Source organism: Tyto alba, unplaced genomic scaffold, assembly GCF_018691265.1.
Source record: "Tyto alba isolate M040663 unplaced genomic scaffold, T.alba_DEE_v4.0 Super-Scaffold_28, whole genome shotgun sequence".
Classification (NCBI taxonomy): Eukaryota; Metazoa; Chordata; class Aves; order Strigiformes; family Tytonidae; genus Tyto; species Tyto alba.
This window is the reverse complement of record NW_024881302.1, coordinates 121,091-135,569: the sequence shown is the minus strand read 5'-3', so window position 1 is coordinate 135,569 and position 14,479 is coordinate 121,091. Positions and strand designations below refer to the sequence as shown.

The 14,479-nt window shown below is 39.6% G+C and overlaps 1 protein-coding gene across 3 annotated transcripts; it reads left to right on the top strand.

Moving 5' to 3' along the window:
* On the top strand, positions 1 to 13,935 carry UBE2I (ubiquitin conjugating enzyme E2 I). Of its 3 annotated transcripts, none has more exons than XM_032987570.2 (7): positions 1 to 130; positions 4,785 to 4,863; positions 5,125 to 5,208; positions 8,453 to 8,525; positions 10,064 to 10,173; positions 10,347 to 10,426; positions 13,278 to 13,935. In XM_032987570.2, the coding sequence occupies exons 2-7, from the start codon at positions 4,798 to 4,800 to the stop codon at positions 13,339 to 13,341; spliced, it is 477 nt and encodes a 158-aa protein (XP_032843461.1). In that variant the 5' UTR covers positions 1 to 130; positions 4,785 to 4,797; the 3' UTR covers positions 13,342 to 13,935. The 3 variants fall into 3 exon arrangements, with proteins under 3 accessions (XP_032843461.1, XP_042654882.1, XP_032843463.1); XM_042798948.1 differs by lacking the exon at positions 13,278 to 13,935 and adding an exon at positions 12,304 to 13,269; XM_032987572.2 differs by lacking the exon at positions 1 to 130 and adding an exon at positions 279 to 504.
* The last annotated feature ends 544 nt before the right edge of the window (positions 13,936 to 14,479 follow it).

Below are 14,479 nucleotides of genomic sequence, written 5' to 3'. Positions count from 1 at the left end.
GCTGAGCACAGGGGGTGGGGTTCGGCCAGGCTCGAGCGCGTCCCGGGGCAGGCGCGGCCTGCCAGACCCGTGCTGACGCCCTTCGACGGAACAGACCTTTTCGGGGCGCAGGTGACTCTCGGCGCCCGAGGTAAAAATTTACTCAGTTCCTCAACGGGGGCTTGTGGGAGCCGAGGGGCACGAGGAAGTGATTGGGCTTGGAAAAGCCCTGCTGGGATTCCTTTCTGCGCTCTGTGCTCAGGCATTGTTCTGGTCACCTCTGGGTCCTGTGTCGCAAGGATGCGTAAAGCGTGGCGGACGGATCGCTCTCGGGGTCATACGGCGCCGGCGTAGCGGCACGGACGGGTCGGGCCGAGGGACATACAGCACGGCCGCGCTCCGCACTGAGGAAAGAGGGAGGGAAACTCCGGACCAGAGACAAAGGGGGGGGAGCCGAGCCGGGAACATCCGGGTCATTCGCTGCTGCTTCAATCCGGGACACGCGCGGGTGCTGCGGCGATCACGGTGAGGCCTGGCCGGGCGAGGGCCTGGGACGGCGGGGCCTGGCGCGGCGCACAGGCGGCCCCGGCCCGTGGGAGAGGGGGCCCTGGGCTGGTGCTCGCCGCCTGCGGCGCGAAGGGACGAGCAGCCGCGGGGCATGCGGGCTTGGCGGCGGCCGCGCGGCTGGGCCCGCCAGCGCACCGTTGCCCGCCTGAGGCGGGCTCTGCGCCTCTCGCGGCCCGCCCCCGGAGGTCTCGGTCGCCGCGGGCCGAGTTCGCCGACGTCTGGGTACCACCGGGCCTGCGCGAGGCCGTCCCCGCCCCGACGTGCGCTTTCCTAGGAGCCCGCGGCGGGCGCCGGGGTGCCCCGTGCAGGCCTCGGACGCTGGCCCCGGCCCCTTGGCGGGGGCAAGCGACGCTCAGCCCTGCGCGGCTGCTCTGGGCGAAGTTACTTGGCCGGTTGGGCACCAAGACCTATTGCCGCGCGGCTCCTTTTGTTGTTCTCGTCGCGACTCTGGTAGCCGTTTGGCTAGTACCGCCTCTTCCAACCTTTTTCATGCCGCAGGCAGGAGACTTTCTATCCCAGTCCCCAGTTATCATACTTTAATTAAATCTCAGCCTTTGGCTTTCTCCACCCTTCTGAAAAGTGAAGTTTGTGTAGGTTTGGGGTAAACTACTCCAGTTGGTAATGTCTTCCCGTGTCGGCATTTAACCTGCAAGTAAAAATGTCAGGCCAGCAATCTTAACGATTTTTTTTTTTTTCTTGCTGTTCGGAATTAATAAGAGCTATTGAAAGTTCCTGAGACTAAAAAAGCATGGTGTTGTGTATTTGGAGGCTTGTCATGGGTCAGAATTGTGGGTGCGATTGCTGTTCCTGTGGCACAGGAATGCTGCTTTGCAAGACTCACTTTTTGAGTTTGGAAATAGATTCCCTCCTCTCCTCTGCCCCCATCAAGGGGTATGGATGGGTAAAATGATCTATAATGGAACATAAAGTTTGTGCCTTTGATGAGCATGTTGGTTTGGTTTTGTCCTATTTTCCAAAATATGTAGTACTAACAGCAGCAGAGGCAAGCTACTGAGAAAATTTGGAAGCTTCTGTTAATTTGCGAATTAGCTGATAGCAGCAAAAGGGACATTTTACCTCTTAATTTTGGGGTGTGTTTGAGGGGATTAAAACCGAACAAAATGTGAAGACTGGTCTCTTAAGCTTGCGTGGCCCCTGCAAGGTAGGGTTGATATACTTCTTCCAGTACAGAAGTTTGTGTTCTTTTCAGTAATGTAGTGCATAAATATGTTGAGTCTTCAGGTCTGTTCATTAGCAGTACATTTCTCAGGTGAAGAAAAGAAATTAAATGTTCTATTAAAAAAAAAAGCAAAACAAACAAACAAACCCAAAACTCTAAAAACTGGGGTATTTGGAGTTTTTTTGTTTATGTGGTTTTGGTGGTGTGTGTGGTGTTTGGGGGTGTGTTTGTTTTTTTTTTTTTTTTTTTATTTTACCTATTTCAGGTTATTAGGGAAGTCTTGCATTTATGAGGTATTTCAGAAACTTACAGGAACTAAACTTAACATAGATAATCAGGTAAACTACTGTTCCAAATGAGAGAGAAGGGAAAAAAAAAAAATAACCAAACAGTCCATGCACGTAAATTATTGAAGAAGATCAAAGTAACAGTGAGAATATTTCATCCTCACTTTTAATACCCACTTAATATCTCACTCCTTCCTGCTCCTCCGTAATTTCTGAGACCAAAATGTATACCAAGATGATCAGTCTCTGTTTGTCCTATCTCAAGCTCCAGCAGAACTAAAGTTAAATTAATTTACTGAAGATCTTCTAGATAGTATATATTGGTGATTTGTTACTAGATTGACTTGCTTTTGAGAAGGTGCTTACCTAATGGGATCTTAATTTTTCAAGTGGGCTTTCAGTCGTCTTTGTCTCTAATCTCTACTTGGTAGTACTTTGATGAGGTTTTAGATGCTTGTCCGCCCTTGTCAGGGTAACTGAAGCCTGTGGAGACCATATACAATGAAATTTTGAATGTAGTCTGTCAGTGCTTAACAAATTCAAATGACTCAAGATTTGAAAAGATAAAGAACATAAGAAAATCTTTAATTTACTAGGACACAGTATAATGCATAACCAGTTGCAAAAACAAGCAGGATACAGAGCCTGAAAACTTGGGGTTTTTCTGTTGAGAAGTCATTGGACTGATGATGTTCTGTAGGACATACGTTGTTTATATGCCCTCTGAGAAGTTGGCATTTCCCTTGAGGTCCATAGAATTAATTGGCTGTTAGCCACAGGAAATATAATTCATGTATTCGAAAGTATCCTGTAATATGTTTCTTGGCAGAGAAGGTAGCTGAGTTACTAAACTACCTTAAGAATACTTGAATGGTTTATAAGCACAAATAATTTTCTCAGATTATTATGGGAAGGTTATTATTAGAGTGGGCCATCAGGTACTAACAGCACAACTGAAATTCTGCCATATATTCCTTAATTCATTTACACTTGTTGCAAAGGCATGAGCTCACAAAGTATTTAAAATTACTCCCTCTATGATTTGGTTAAGGGATAGGGTTTTTTTTGTTCTGATGGTATCTTTTCAGTGGCTCCACATCTCCTGTGTGTGAACAGACTAGAATCTGAAGTGGTATGTAGTTTCTGTTGACTAAATCCTGCAAATCTTCTGACATAACCAAGATATGGATACATGTGTTGGGAATACTAGAGGAATATTGGACTGAATATAGAGGGGTTTTTATGTGCGTGTTTACTGAGTGTTAATGGTCCCTTTTAAAAATCTATGTCTGGCAGGAATTTAATCGTTAATTGAAGTTAAAATTATGGATTATGGCCATACATAAAAAAATGACTTTGAAAAAAAAGCTAGAAGGGGGACTTTGAAATATCAACTGTCCTAGGAATTGCATAAAACTCTTAATCTGGTGCTTTTTAAGACTTTTAGTTAAGGTGTCTGCACTGTTAAGCCACTTTTGATGATGTGTAAATACTTAAATTGGAAGCGTCTTCTAATCTTTAAAGGGTATGGCAGATGAACATGAAATGAACACATCAACATATGTAACATGGAATAGGTATGTGCCTGGTAAATCTTTTCAGCATGAACATCCTGCTAAAGGGCACAGCGTGAACATGTGAGATTTTAAAAACCGGGGTCTTTGAGCTACAACTCATATTGTTGTAGTAGACTGCAGTGCTCCTACAAGTAATCTACATATTAATGGAATGTGAATTTTGAATAATTCTTAACCAGTGTTTAAATGTTTGTTTTAATAGGGTGTTAACAGTCCCTTCATTAAATATGTAAGTTTGTTTAGTGGAAGAATTCTACTCTCCTGGCTGTCATAAAGGCTTGGTAGCTGTGTATGGAGTTGAGAACAAATTGGCTTGACTTCTCCAACTGCCAAGTATCAGCTCTTGTTTAAAATCAGTAGAAGTACAGTAGGAAGGAGGATTAAAAGCCTTAATTGGAGTTGGTTTTGGCCATGCGGCTAATGAAACCCTGAGTTTAGATACAGTTTGACAATGAAAAATAAACTCTTGCTTTGATTACTGTTCTGGGTGAATGGGGAATCTTCCCCTGAGTTTGAAAGCACCACTCTGTTGCGGGAAGGTGTAGAAAGGTCACTCAGTTTATACTGGAATTGAAAACCTGCCTTGTGGAATGAGCAGGCCACTGGCTCTTCTTTAGCTCAGTTCTGTATTGCTGTCTGTCCGTACCGCTGTCTAGAAGTTGTATAGTGCCATCGCTGCAAAACTAAGGTGATTTTGTGTAGAGTACTGGGTTTCAATGGAATTTACAATCTAAAAATAACATTTCTTATTCCCCTATTTGCCAGAAACAGGAGCAGTACAGGTGTTTGCCCACAGAAGAAAGCCATACCTTTTGTGGTGTAGTACAGGGATAGATAGGTGTTTCACTTGCACAAGTAGGAAGTGTGAGCACTTTTCCCATTACTAATAGCGTTTCTGTTGTCAAGCTACTGTCAAAGTCATTTCTAAGATGTGGTTCAAATACAAAACACAAGGTGAAGATAGTATTTTGTAGGTCAAGTCTAGTAACTAAGAGGTTGTTGATGTGGGGAAACTTGGTGTTATTCCTGATGTTAACTTCTGCAGGGTGTGTAGAAATGTGTGTGTTGGCTATAGTAGTGAAAATCAGAGGCCAGAATATTTCCTGAGTTATCAGGGCTTATAAACAGGCAATATAATGGGTTGTTTACACTGTAAGTAAAAGTTTATACTAAAAGTAATTATTTTTGTTTTAGAGGGATTCTGAATATGTCTGGCATAGCTCTTAGCAGACTTGCACAGGAGAGAAAAGCCTGGAGAAAAGATCATCCATTTGTAAGTATGAGAACTGTCAAAATCTGACTCTACAGTTATTTTGGTGTTATGATGATGATTTTTTTTTTTCTTTACCTTGATGTGATTTTCTTTTTTTTTTTTTTTTGTTTTTTTTTTTTTTTTTTTTTTTTAAATAAAAAAAAGCTGATAAAACTATGTAGGGCAGAAAGAAGTAACTTTGTGTAAAGATAAAGTATGTCATGAAGTATTCTAAGTACATCTTCTGAAATCCTCACCCTTTGGCTTTTTGCCTTAATTCAGGGATTTGTAGCAGTACCTACAAAAAATCCAGATGGCACAATGAATCTAATGAACTGGGAGTGTGCTATTCCAGGAAAGAAAGGGGTAAGACTTACTGTTGTCTTAACATCTCACTTATGGTGAAAAGTAACATAAGCCTGCTCATGTGTTACACTGACAAGTGACTATATAACTTACATGTAGTTTAATAGAAGTGCTTGGATCCTGCTGCTGCTTTTAGAGTCCAAGTGGAGTGGGCTAAGAATGATATTGGACAAAATATACCACGGGCCTGTGCAACTGTTGGCACTGTCTGCCTTAAGAACAAGTTTTCAGAGGAGTGTGGAAGAATCCTGCATTGAGTAAACTTGAGAATGTCATCTGCTTTATGCCAGGGTTTATTGTGACTTCTGTTCTTAAAAGCTGGTTTAAGCCCTAAAACTTGAAAATTAATACTACCAAAATGTTGCCTTTGCTGGTTAACTGCTGGTACCTTTTTTGTCCACAAAACAGTGAGACACTTCAGACCTAGAGAAGTGCTGTAGCACTGGTTTTAACTTTGTGGATTTCATGGAAAATAATTCTGCGCTATCAACATGGAAGAACTCTCTAACATTGTTTCTTATCTGATATCACTTCTGCTTCTGTGTCCCTTTCCTTAAAATAACAAGAGAAAGGAAAAAGTCTGTAGAGACCAGAACTGTTTGTCAGCTTGATCTGGTTTTAGGGGATAGGTCAAACACAAACTTTCAATTGGGAAATAATAATTAATGCATGAAACTTCTTTGGTTTTGGTTGTTTTGTTTTTTTTTTTGTACACGGTCATAACATCTCATTCTGAGCAGAACCTAGTTTCTCTTTTTCAGAATGTTACTTAGCATGTAGATATTCTTTAATTCATTTTATGCAGTTGTTTGTTCTGAGATAATACTATTAATTGCTCGGTGGTTTTCATTCTTTTGGGTCTTTAGTGTTTTCTATTGGATGTGGGATTATTTTATTCCTTTGCCTGTTCTACTGCCTTTTGCCAACTTGTTTAAGATCTCATTTCCTAAATTCTGAGAAGACACAGTGTGTAGGTAAAACCTGTGGATTCTGTACTACTGCCTCAGCTTAATGCTGAACGTGGCATTGCCATTATTGTTTTAACACTATGGCAGTTGACAGCACAGCTCAAGTTAGTTCTTAAAGAAGCACCTAGAACTGATTTAACAGTGTAAGGAAAAACTCATCCCCTTGTGTTCTGTCAAAACAAGATTGTCCCTCATAATAGACAGTTATGTGCCTTATCAAGATATGACCTTTAAATACTTATGTAAAACCTTCACTGCCATATGAAATCTTCATGCTATTGCTTTACAGTTTTGTAAACCACAAAATGGAGCACGCAGGATCCTTAAAGCCAACTTACTGCCTCCTAGCAAACACATCACACCAGGAAAAGATCAGTTATGCTCATGTGATTCCTGGTAGACATTTATTTTTAAAATTCCATTTTTTTCACTCATGTAAAAATGCTTTAACAAGAAGCAGCATGCCTTGCCCATCTCTACCAGACCAACTAGTTGTTCTCTGTTGCCTTTGTGTTTGAAGGCATGCTGTACTGCAGCTGCTTGTTCTGAGATGGATGAGTAGTTGAAACCACCAAAATGCTTTCTTGTCAGCCAGATCCAAGACTGAAGTGGTGTTAGTGGAGGGCTGGATATCTCCATTCACTTTTTTGGACAGCAAATCACTTGTTAACTACCTAGAATTTGACTTGAACATCTGCAGCCTGTCCAGTAACACAACTCGATCTTGATGATACTGCTGTCATATTATTATCTTAGTAAAGCTTTTGAGCATCTCCAGTCTTTCATCCGTAATTTATGTTGCTCTGTCAGAAAGACAGTAAAAACTTTTTGTTGACTGTTCTGATGTTCTTCTTGAAGAAATTATTAAAAGCTATTTGTGTTCCCCTATGACTGAAAGCAAACAAAATAGGAAAAGTTTATTTTATCAAAAGGCTCCTCTCTTAAAAATGGACAAGTTTGTCTCCTATGAGAAGGTATGGAGAATAGCTATTTCTAGTAACTGACAACTGACTAGAGCTGTTCAGAACAAGTTCTTTAAATACACTATAGCAAATGTAATCAAACCCATTTGCTTTTTAAAGTGTGGCTATCTTAGCATTCCATAGCATGTTTGGGGTGGGGGCTTCTGTGTGTTTTGGTTTGGTTTGTTTTTTTTGTTTTTTTTTCTCCCTTTTTGCTTTTTCTTTCCCATAAAAATCACATAATCCAGGTAAGAAGGAATTAGGGATTTCTTCCTAAGGTGATCTTCAAACATGCCTGTCTGCCCCTGAGGATAAGATTTGATCATTTATGCTGTTAAGGTGTGAGACCATCTTTACCTCAGTTTGTTTTAAAGAATGAACCCAACACTTACTTTCATTGCAGTGTTTTCTTGGCAAGGGCATGTTACAGAGAAGTGGTCTGAATTTTACATACACAATAAATTTTTCTGTGTTTCTACACTTCTTACCAGAAATCAGTTTGTCAGAAGGTGTGCTTTTTTCCTTATTTACAAGATGACAAGGAAGTATGTATCTGAGATGGGCTTTTTGTCCTTTGCTAGATGTTTTTCTGTAGTTATATGACCCTTTGAGTAGTGCTGTCTTATTTGGTCTGCTCTGTAGCATGGGAAGTGCTCCTAGCAGCGCTCTCCCCAGTTTCTGACGGAGATAAAAAGCTTCTTGGAATTTTTGTTACACAAAAAGATGGAATCTGTGAGACTACTTGCTACCAAATGCAGGCAGTTAGTTTGGACTAGTGAACCTCCTATTAACTGTAGCAGTACTACAGTGCTGTCCAATTTTTTTTTTTTTATTAATTTCTGGTTTTCTTAGCCACGTTCTCGTGAGGCAAATAAAAGCCTTTTACATCCATGTGCTTAAGGGGTGTATCCATATCCTATCTTCTCAGACCTACTTTAAGTGGGGGTATAATGGCCCCTTCCTCATTGCATGTGTATCAGGTAAAACTTCAGAAGTATTCTGTTCTTCTGTGTACTCTGAACATTTTTCTTGTATATGGAATTACTGGCATTGATCCCGATTGTACTGATGATCCAGCAACACTTACTAGCTGTAACAAAGGAGAAAAGCAGGGTTTTCTTTTTTCAACTCCTTGTATAGGTAGGATACCTTGTCTCAGTCTAGACAGCATGCTCAGTGGAGGAGAGATATTTTCTACTGTGTAGCAGAAGGATGTTTTGTGCTTTGCTTGAAAAACTGTATTCTTGATAAGCTTTTTTCCAGAAGTTTGACTTACCCTTGTTGTAATCTAAACTTTACGTTAACTTTTTATAGACACCATGGGAAGGAGGCCTATTTAAACTAAGGATGCTTTTCAAGGATGACTACCCTTCCTCACCTCCAAAATGTAAGTAGAATGACTAAAAACATGGGTTTATTAGGACAGTGTTAAACTACTCAATGAGGTTCTATGAATGATTATTATTTTGTTACAGATTTTTTTAAAGGAAGGTTGCTTTTTCTTTTTTTCCTCACCTAGTACTTCTGCATTTAGAAAGCTGTGATGAAATGAGTTAAATGCTCAATATAACAAAATTGGAGGGGGGGGTTGATGTGTGGCTTTCCTCAAAGCCTGACAAAAGCACCACTTGAAGTTTACTACTTCATCAGCACACTTTGGAAACTGTTAGGTAGCTACAGTTAGACCAAGTCTCTTCGTGTTGTTACTGTTAAGTTGGTCTTCTAAGCCAAGAACTCAGAAGGCAGAAACTTAGAAAAGATAATAACATAAAAAGAGTTCCATCAACTTTAATCTTTTCATCAACTGGCTCCAAAATACGGATCTGTTCTTTTTCTGATGCTATGTACAACAGATATCTTCACATACTTGGTTTCCTTGTTAAGTTTTTTAATTTCCCTTATCCCATCTCAAATTTACCTACTTTAGAAATCTGAAAACATCTGTTGCCTTGTCTAGCTTCTTGGTTCTTGAATTGGCTACCATCTCAAATCAATGACAGTGATTACAAATGGCTCTTTTGACAGCAGTTCATTTCTCACTTCGTTTTAGTGATTCAGCTGTATTGGTTGTCTTGGCTACTCCTTTTGTTTGTTACCACCAAAACACATGTGACACAAGGGGAAACTTACCTTCTAACTAGAAAATACTTAACAGGAATGAGTATCTTGAGAAATACCAACTAGCACATCCTGCAAGTGTTAGATGAACTGTCATGCCTTATAAGATATATGTGACTGGTAGGATTTCTTACAAGTGCAGCTTCTGAGTTCCTACTGAACTTCACTGAGTAGCCAAGCAAGACATACTTGCTTGTGATGTCAGATGGATTAGAAAACTGCACTAATGTGGATATTTCATACAGTGCTAAACAAGCACTCATTACATTAATCAAGATGGTGGCTGTTGCATTGAAGTCCTGTAAAGATTAAAGAAATGCCAGAATATAGATTGAGAGGCAGAAGGAGAGCAGCACAACTCTACTGCTTCAGTCAGTCTCACACCTTAAACTGGTTGCTTTTGTTCAGTGCAACTTGATTATACATAAAGTGAAACTGAAAAAAAAATACTAGAAACTTAGTCTTCTTGGAACTTTCAGTATTTTAACGTGAGAAGGGTGGTATCTTTCCTATATATAGTATGTGAGGCTGTAAAGGCAGCATTGGTTTAAAAAGGTCTCTTACAAAGCTGGAGTTATATTGCTTGGATTGATATACCACAGATGTGATAGAGTTCCTGCTTTAGGTGCAGGCTGAGCCAAGAAGAAATCCAGTATTAATAGCTCCAGAAATTTCTGCGGGTTTTTTTTGAGGGGGTGGTGAGGGGGGTGTCTTTGGCCAGGTTTGGGGTTTTTTCCCACTGTTCTAAACCCACTCTTCGATCTTATTCTTAGCACTGCATGCAAGTAATTATCTCTTCTTCATCAGGTAAATTTGAACCACCATTATTCCACCCAAACGTGTATCCTTCAGGCACAGTGTGTCTCTCCATCTTAGAGGAGGATAAGGACTGGAGGCCAGCAATCACAATTAAACAGGTCATTAATTGTACTTAGACATATTCTTAGTCCTTTTATTTGCTTTGCTTGCTTATCTGATGTGAATGTAAGATGTTCACTGTGTGTTTCTTCAGTTGGTTTCTAGGGTTTTTTTAACTAAATGCCTCTTAGTAATATCCATGCCTATGTTACTTCTTTTCCCTCTTCCACAGATCTTGTTAGGAATACAAGAACTTCTAAATGAACCAAATATACAAGACCCAGCTCAAGCAGAGGCTTACACAATTTACTGGCAAGTATCTTTGTGTATCAGCTTGAAAGCTGTCATATTGCCTACAGCTGTCTGTACGTATAACATGCAAATGTTTTTTAGGAATGATCAGGGGAATTTTCTTACCTTCATGGCTGTATCCTGTGGAGATGCCTAGCTTGTGCTAAACTTGAACAAAACAGTAACTTCATGGTTAATAGGCTAGTGGAGCTTTTAGAAGCATCACAACAGCAATAACATGTGAAGACTTCTTCAGTTAGACCATGATTCTCACCCTGATTCTAGCCCAACATAGAATCCTTTCCCCTAAAGACTGAGTAGTAGAGATGAAGCATAATGATTTCATGAGACCAGTGATAGAGGAGAATGAATTAGGCAACAAATCCTATTCATCAGTATAGGAGTAACTTCTGTCCAGTAGTGGGTACCTATAAGCACTTGTGCCTGAAGGATAAAGGAGAGCTGTGATTGCTGTAGGAAATACGCAGCACTTTATGAAAACTAGATCTTCCAAAAGAATAGGTTAAAAAGTGCAGAAAGCTTGTAGCTTTAGCAGAATGAAGTTTGTATTGGTTAGGAAAGGTGATAGGTTGTGAGCCAAAAAGTTCTTTTTTTTTTTTTTTTAGGCTTAATCATAAAATTTTCCCACCATTAAAATATGGATTACTGATTTAGAATCTTTAGGGGAGCAAAACACTTTAAACAAATGGTTTTGGCACCGATGGCTACTGAAATAATGACCAAGATGGAAACGTGGAATTACCATTCTAGACAAAAGAACACCTCTCCAGGAGAGTGCCAAGTTTGACAAATGGCATTTTATGAGACTTCACATATAAGCTATGTCAAAAATGTCTGTTACAGGATCCTAGTGAAACAGAAACATAGGGATGGATAGTGTGTCTTGGATCTAATTAAAGGCTTCGCTCAATTTTATAAGTATCTACTGAAGATCTGGTGGGACTGAGTGCATATGGAGGACAGTTAGGTGGCCACAGTTGTAGGTAGCACCTTTGGGAGCCAGTAATGATGAGGCAGGCCTCCGCCTGCTTTTTTTTTGTAAAACTAGTCTAAGAGAATATGGGAGAAGAATAATATACTTTTATACATGTATAAAATAGTCTGTGTGTCTTATTTATCACTTCCCACATGCATGTATGTACAAAACCAGTATTTGCTAGTCTTGATTCTGCTGTATTGTAAGTGCTTCTAGAAAAAAAAAAATCTGAGAATAAGCTATAACATGTTTTTTGTTACTTGAAATATATAGTCTCCCATTTATCATCTTCCTGTCTTTTGGACATGCATAGTATTTCAGATGGGTTACTGTATTTCTGCAGCCTGAGAGCATGTGTGTCTTACTACTAAATGAGTAACTGGTAAAAGCAGCTCAGCAGAGCAGGATTCTGTATTCACCTGTCATTTGGCACAGTTGGTAAATACTAGGGGAGATGGAGTATTGTTTAAATAACTGTCTTTTAGTCAAGTTGTTAAACTTAAGGAATAAACTTTGTATTTAAAATAAGAACACTTGTTCTCATTCTCAGGTTTGCTTTGGGACTGTTGCTTTGTAACTTTAGCACTCCTAATGTGCTAACCTAATTCCTCCTCTCCACTGTAGGCATGCAGTCTAGTATAGCAGGCATTCTTCAGTGTGGATTCTGAGGGTGTGAGACTTAACAGCTAGTTTGTGTTCTCATGTGACAATGCAATATAATTTTTGAGAAAAAAATTCGAATAGTTTGTAAATTTATGAGAAGAAACTAGAGCATTTTCAGTCTGTTTGCCAGTTATTGTTCATTGGATGTGACCAAAACCGGCTTCATTTCTTCTTCCCCCCCAAACTGTCAACTTCTGAGGATATAATTTGCTGCCTTTTTTTTTTTTTTTTACTGCAGCAAGTCTTCATAGCTGAAAGTAAGTTAAGTTTACTGCAAAGCTGTCTGCAAAATCTAGTCACTGTAAACTACCTTTGGCACAAGAGTAATGGTAACAAATTTTTGTTTAGCTCTTGACTGACACTTCTGACAGCTAATACAAAATATGGTGTTGAATGTAAATGGATGCCCTACTAAGCTACTACCATCACTTGTTAGCCCAAGAATAGAAAAGAAGGAACTCGCCCTTTTATGTGTTGAGTCTGAGGCTTAATGACTGGTTATAGTTCCCTGAAGTAGTACTTGCTTGTTTAATTAATCTGTAGCAAGTATGTTAGTCTTAGCGAACTATAATGCTTTTTCAAAATGTTCAGCCAGCTTTTTTTCGATTGAAGGTTAGGATAAACCTAATGCTGTGAGTCAGGGTCTTCAGAGATAAAGGCTGAAACTACCATACTGTTGTCATTTTCCTGTTTCGTAGCGTGCTTCCCTTCTCTCCCCAAAGCAGTAAAGATGATAGTCTAAAATCATATGAAGTCCACCAACTGTTAGTGAACCGCTCTCATCAACCTCTTTGTGCTGTTAGGACACTGGAATTTATTGTTAATGACCTCAGGTCTTAACACGGGGAGTGGAAAACTTATGTTCAGATGAGTAAGAACACTTGCATGTAAAGTACAGCTGGCCTTGAGAGAGAGCAGGCACAGACCTGTTTATAGAGATTCATATGATATGAAATCAGAAATACAATCATCTGACAACAGATGAAGTTTGGGAAGTAACTAGTTAAACAGTACCGTACTTCCCTCCAAAGGAAATTATCAGAGTAACGGTCTAGAAAAACTTAATATATTGCAGTGTTCAGTGAATTCCTATCTAATGGTTTTGCCTTCAGCAATGACTTAAGCTTCTTTCTGAAGAGAAATAGAACAATAACTATAATGTGTCCTCTGATTTCTCAAGCTGTAATTACCCTTTCTTTCTCTTCTATTCAGCCAAAACAGAGTGGAATATGAAAAGAGGGTTCGAGCACAAGCCAAGAAGTTTGCACCATCATAAGCATCTGTCATGCAGCATCTTAAAAAGGAAGGGATTGGTTTGGCAAGAACTTGTTTACAAAACTTTTGCAAAATCTAATGTTGCTATGTACAATTAATATCCACTTAGGGGAGGGGGTTGTATGTGTGCCATTTTCCATATTCGCCACTTGTATACAGTTCTAAATTTGCTGAATTGCCCCCAGTTTTTTCATACAGGGTCTCTTCCTTCAGTCTTTTGTATTTTTGATTGTTATGTAAAACTTGCTTTTATTTTAATATTGATGTCAGTATTTCAACTGCTGTAAAATTATAAACTTTTATACTTCTATAAATTCACTAGTATCTCTAGTTACTTTGCTATCTGATGCAGGCATGCTTTAAAATGTTAGAACTATATTTAGCCTCTAGCTGGCTGTATGAAAAAAAGATCATGCCCTCCACCCCCTTCCCTCCCTGAGTTTGTTTTTCTATCTTTCAGAAACTAGGTTGTTACTGCTTAAGAGCCTCTGAGATCCAAAGTCAGCCAGCATCCTTATTCTGCATCACTTCCTTTTGTGTTTATATGGCGTTCTGTCTGTGTTGCTGTTTAGAGTAAATAAACTGTTTATATAAAGGGCTTTGTTTCATTTATCTTCATTAAAATGATTAAAAGACTGCCATTTAAATGGCTCAAAACACAATTCAGTGCAAGTCCTGTTTTTAAGGCCTGTGATGCTGCACCCTTACCTTTTCTTTAGATGTTGCCTTCATTTCTTTTCCCTGACCACCACCCCCAATGTGAATGTGGCCCTTCTTTGGGCACTGAGTGGTACTGGCAGCTATTCAACTTTGATCAGTTCCTCAAAACAGTTTATGGAATTTTGACTAGCTAGACGCCAATTGCTTACTGAGCACAATGGGATCAACATACTGGTGTGACCACGTTAACATAAAATAACACAAGTCATTAGACTGATATGAACAATAATAGAAGCGATCCAAGGAATGCAAGGGGACCTACAGCAACTGGGGATTTTAAATGGTACTTGTTTATCAGAAATACTTCTGTGCCTTCTTCCATATGTCAATGTATATAGCTTTCAGGAAAAGGACATGCTCTATGCAATTACAGTTTCCTTCTGTAAAGGAAATCTGTTAAATTATGTAAGTTATTTTCA

Excerpts from the sequence above, each read along its gene's own strand:
- UBE2I (XM_032987570.2), top strand. The coding sequence starts at position 4,798 with ATGTCTGGCATAGCTCTTAGCAGACTTGCACAGGAGAGAAAAGCCTGG. Across the intron at positions 4,864-5,124 it reads GGAGAAAAGATCATCCATTT|GGATTTGTAGCAGTACCTAC; the intron begins GTAAGTATGAGA and ends GCCTTAATTCAG. Across the intron at positions 8,526-10,063 it reads CCCTTCCTCACCTCCAAAAT|GTAAATTTGAACCACCATTA; the intron begins GTAAGTAGAATG and ends CTTCTTCATCAG.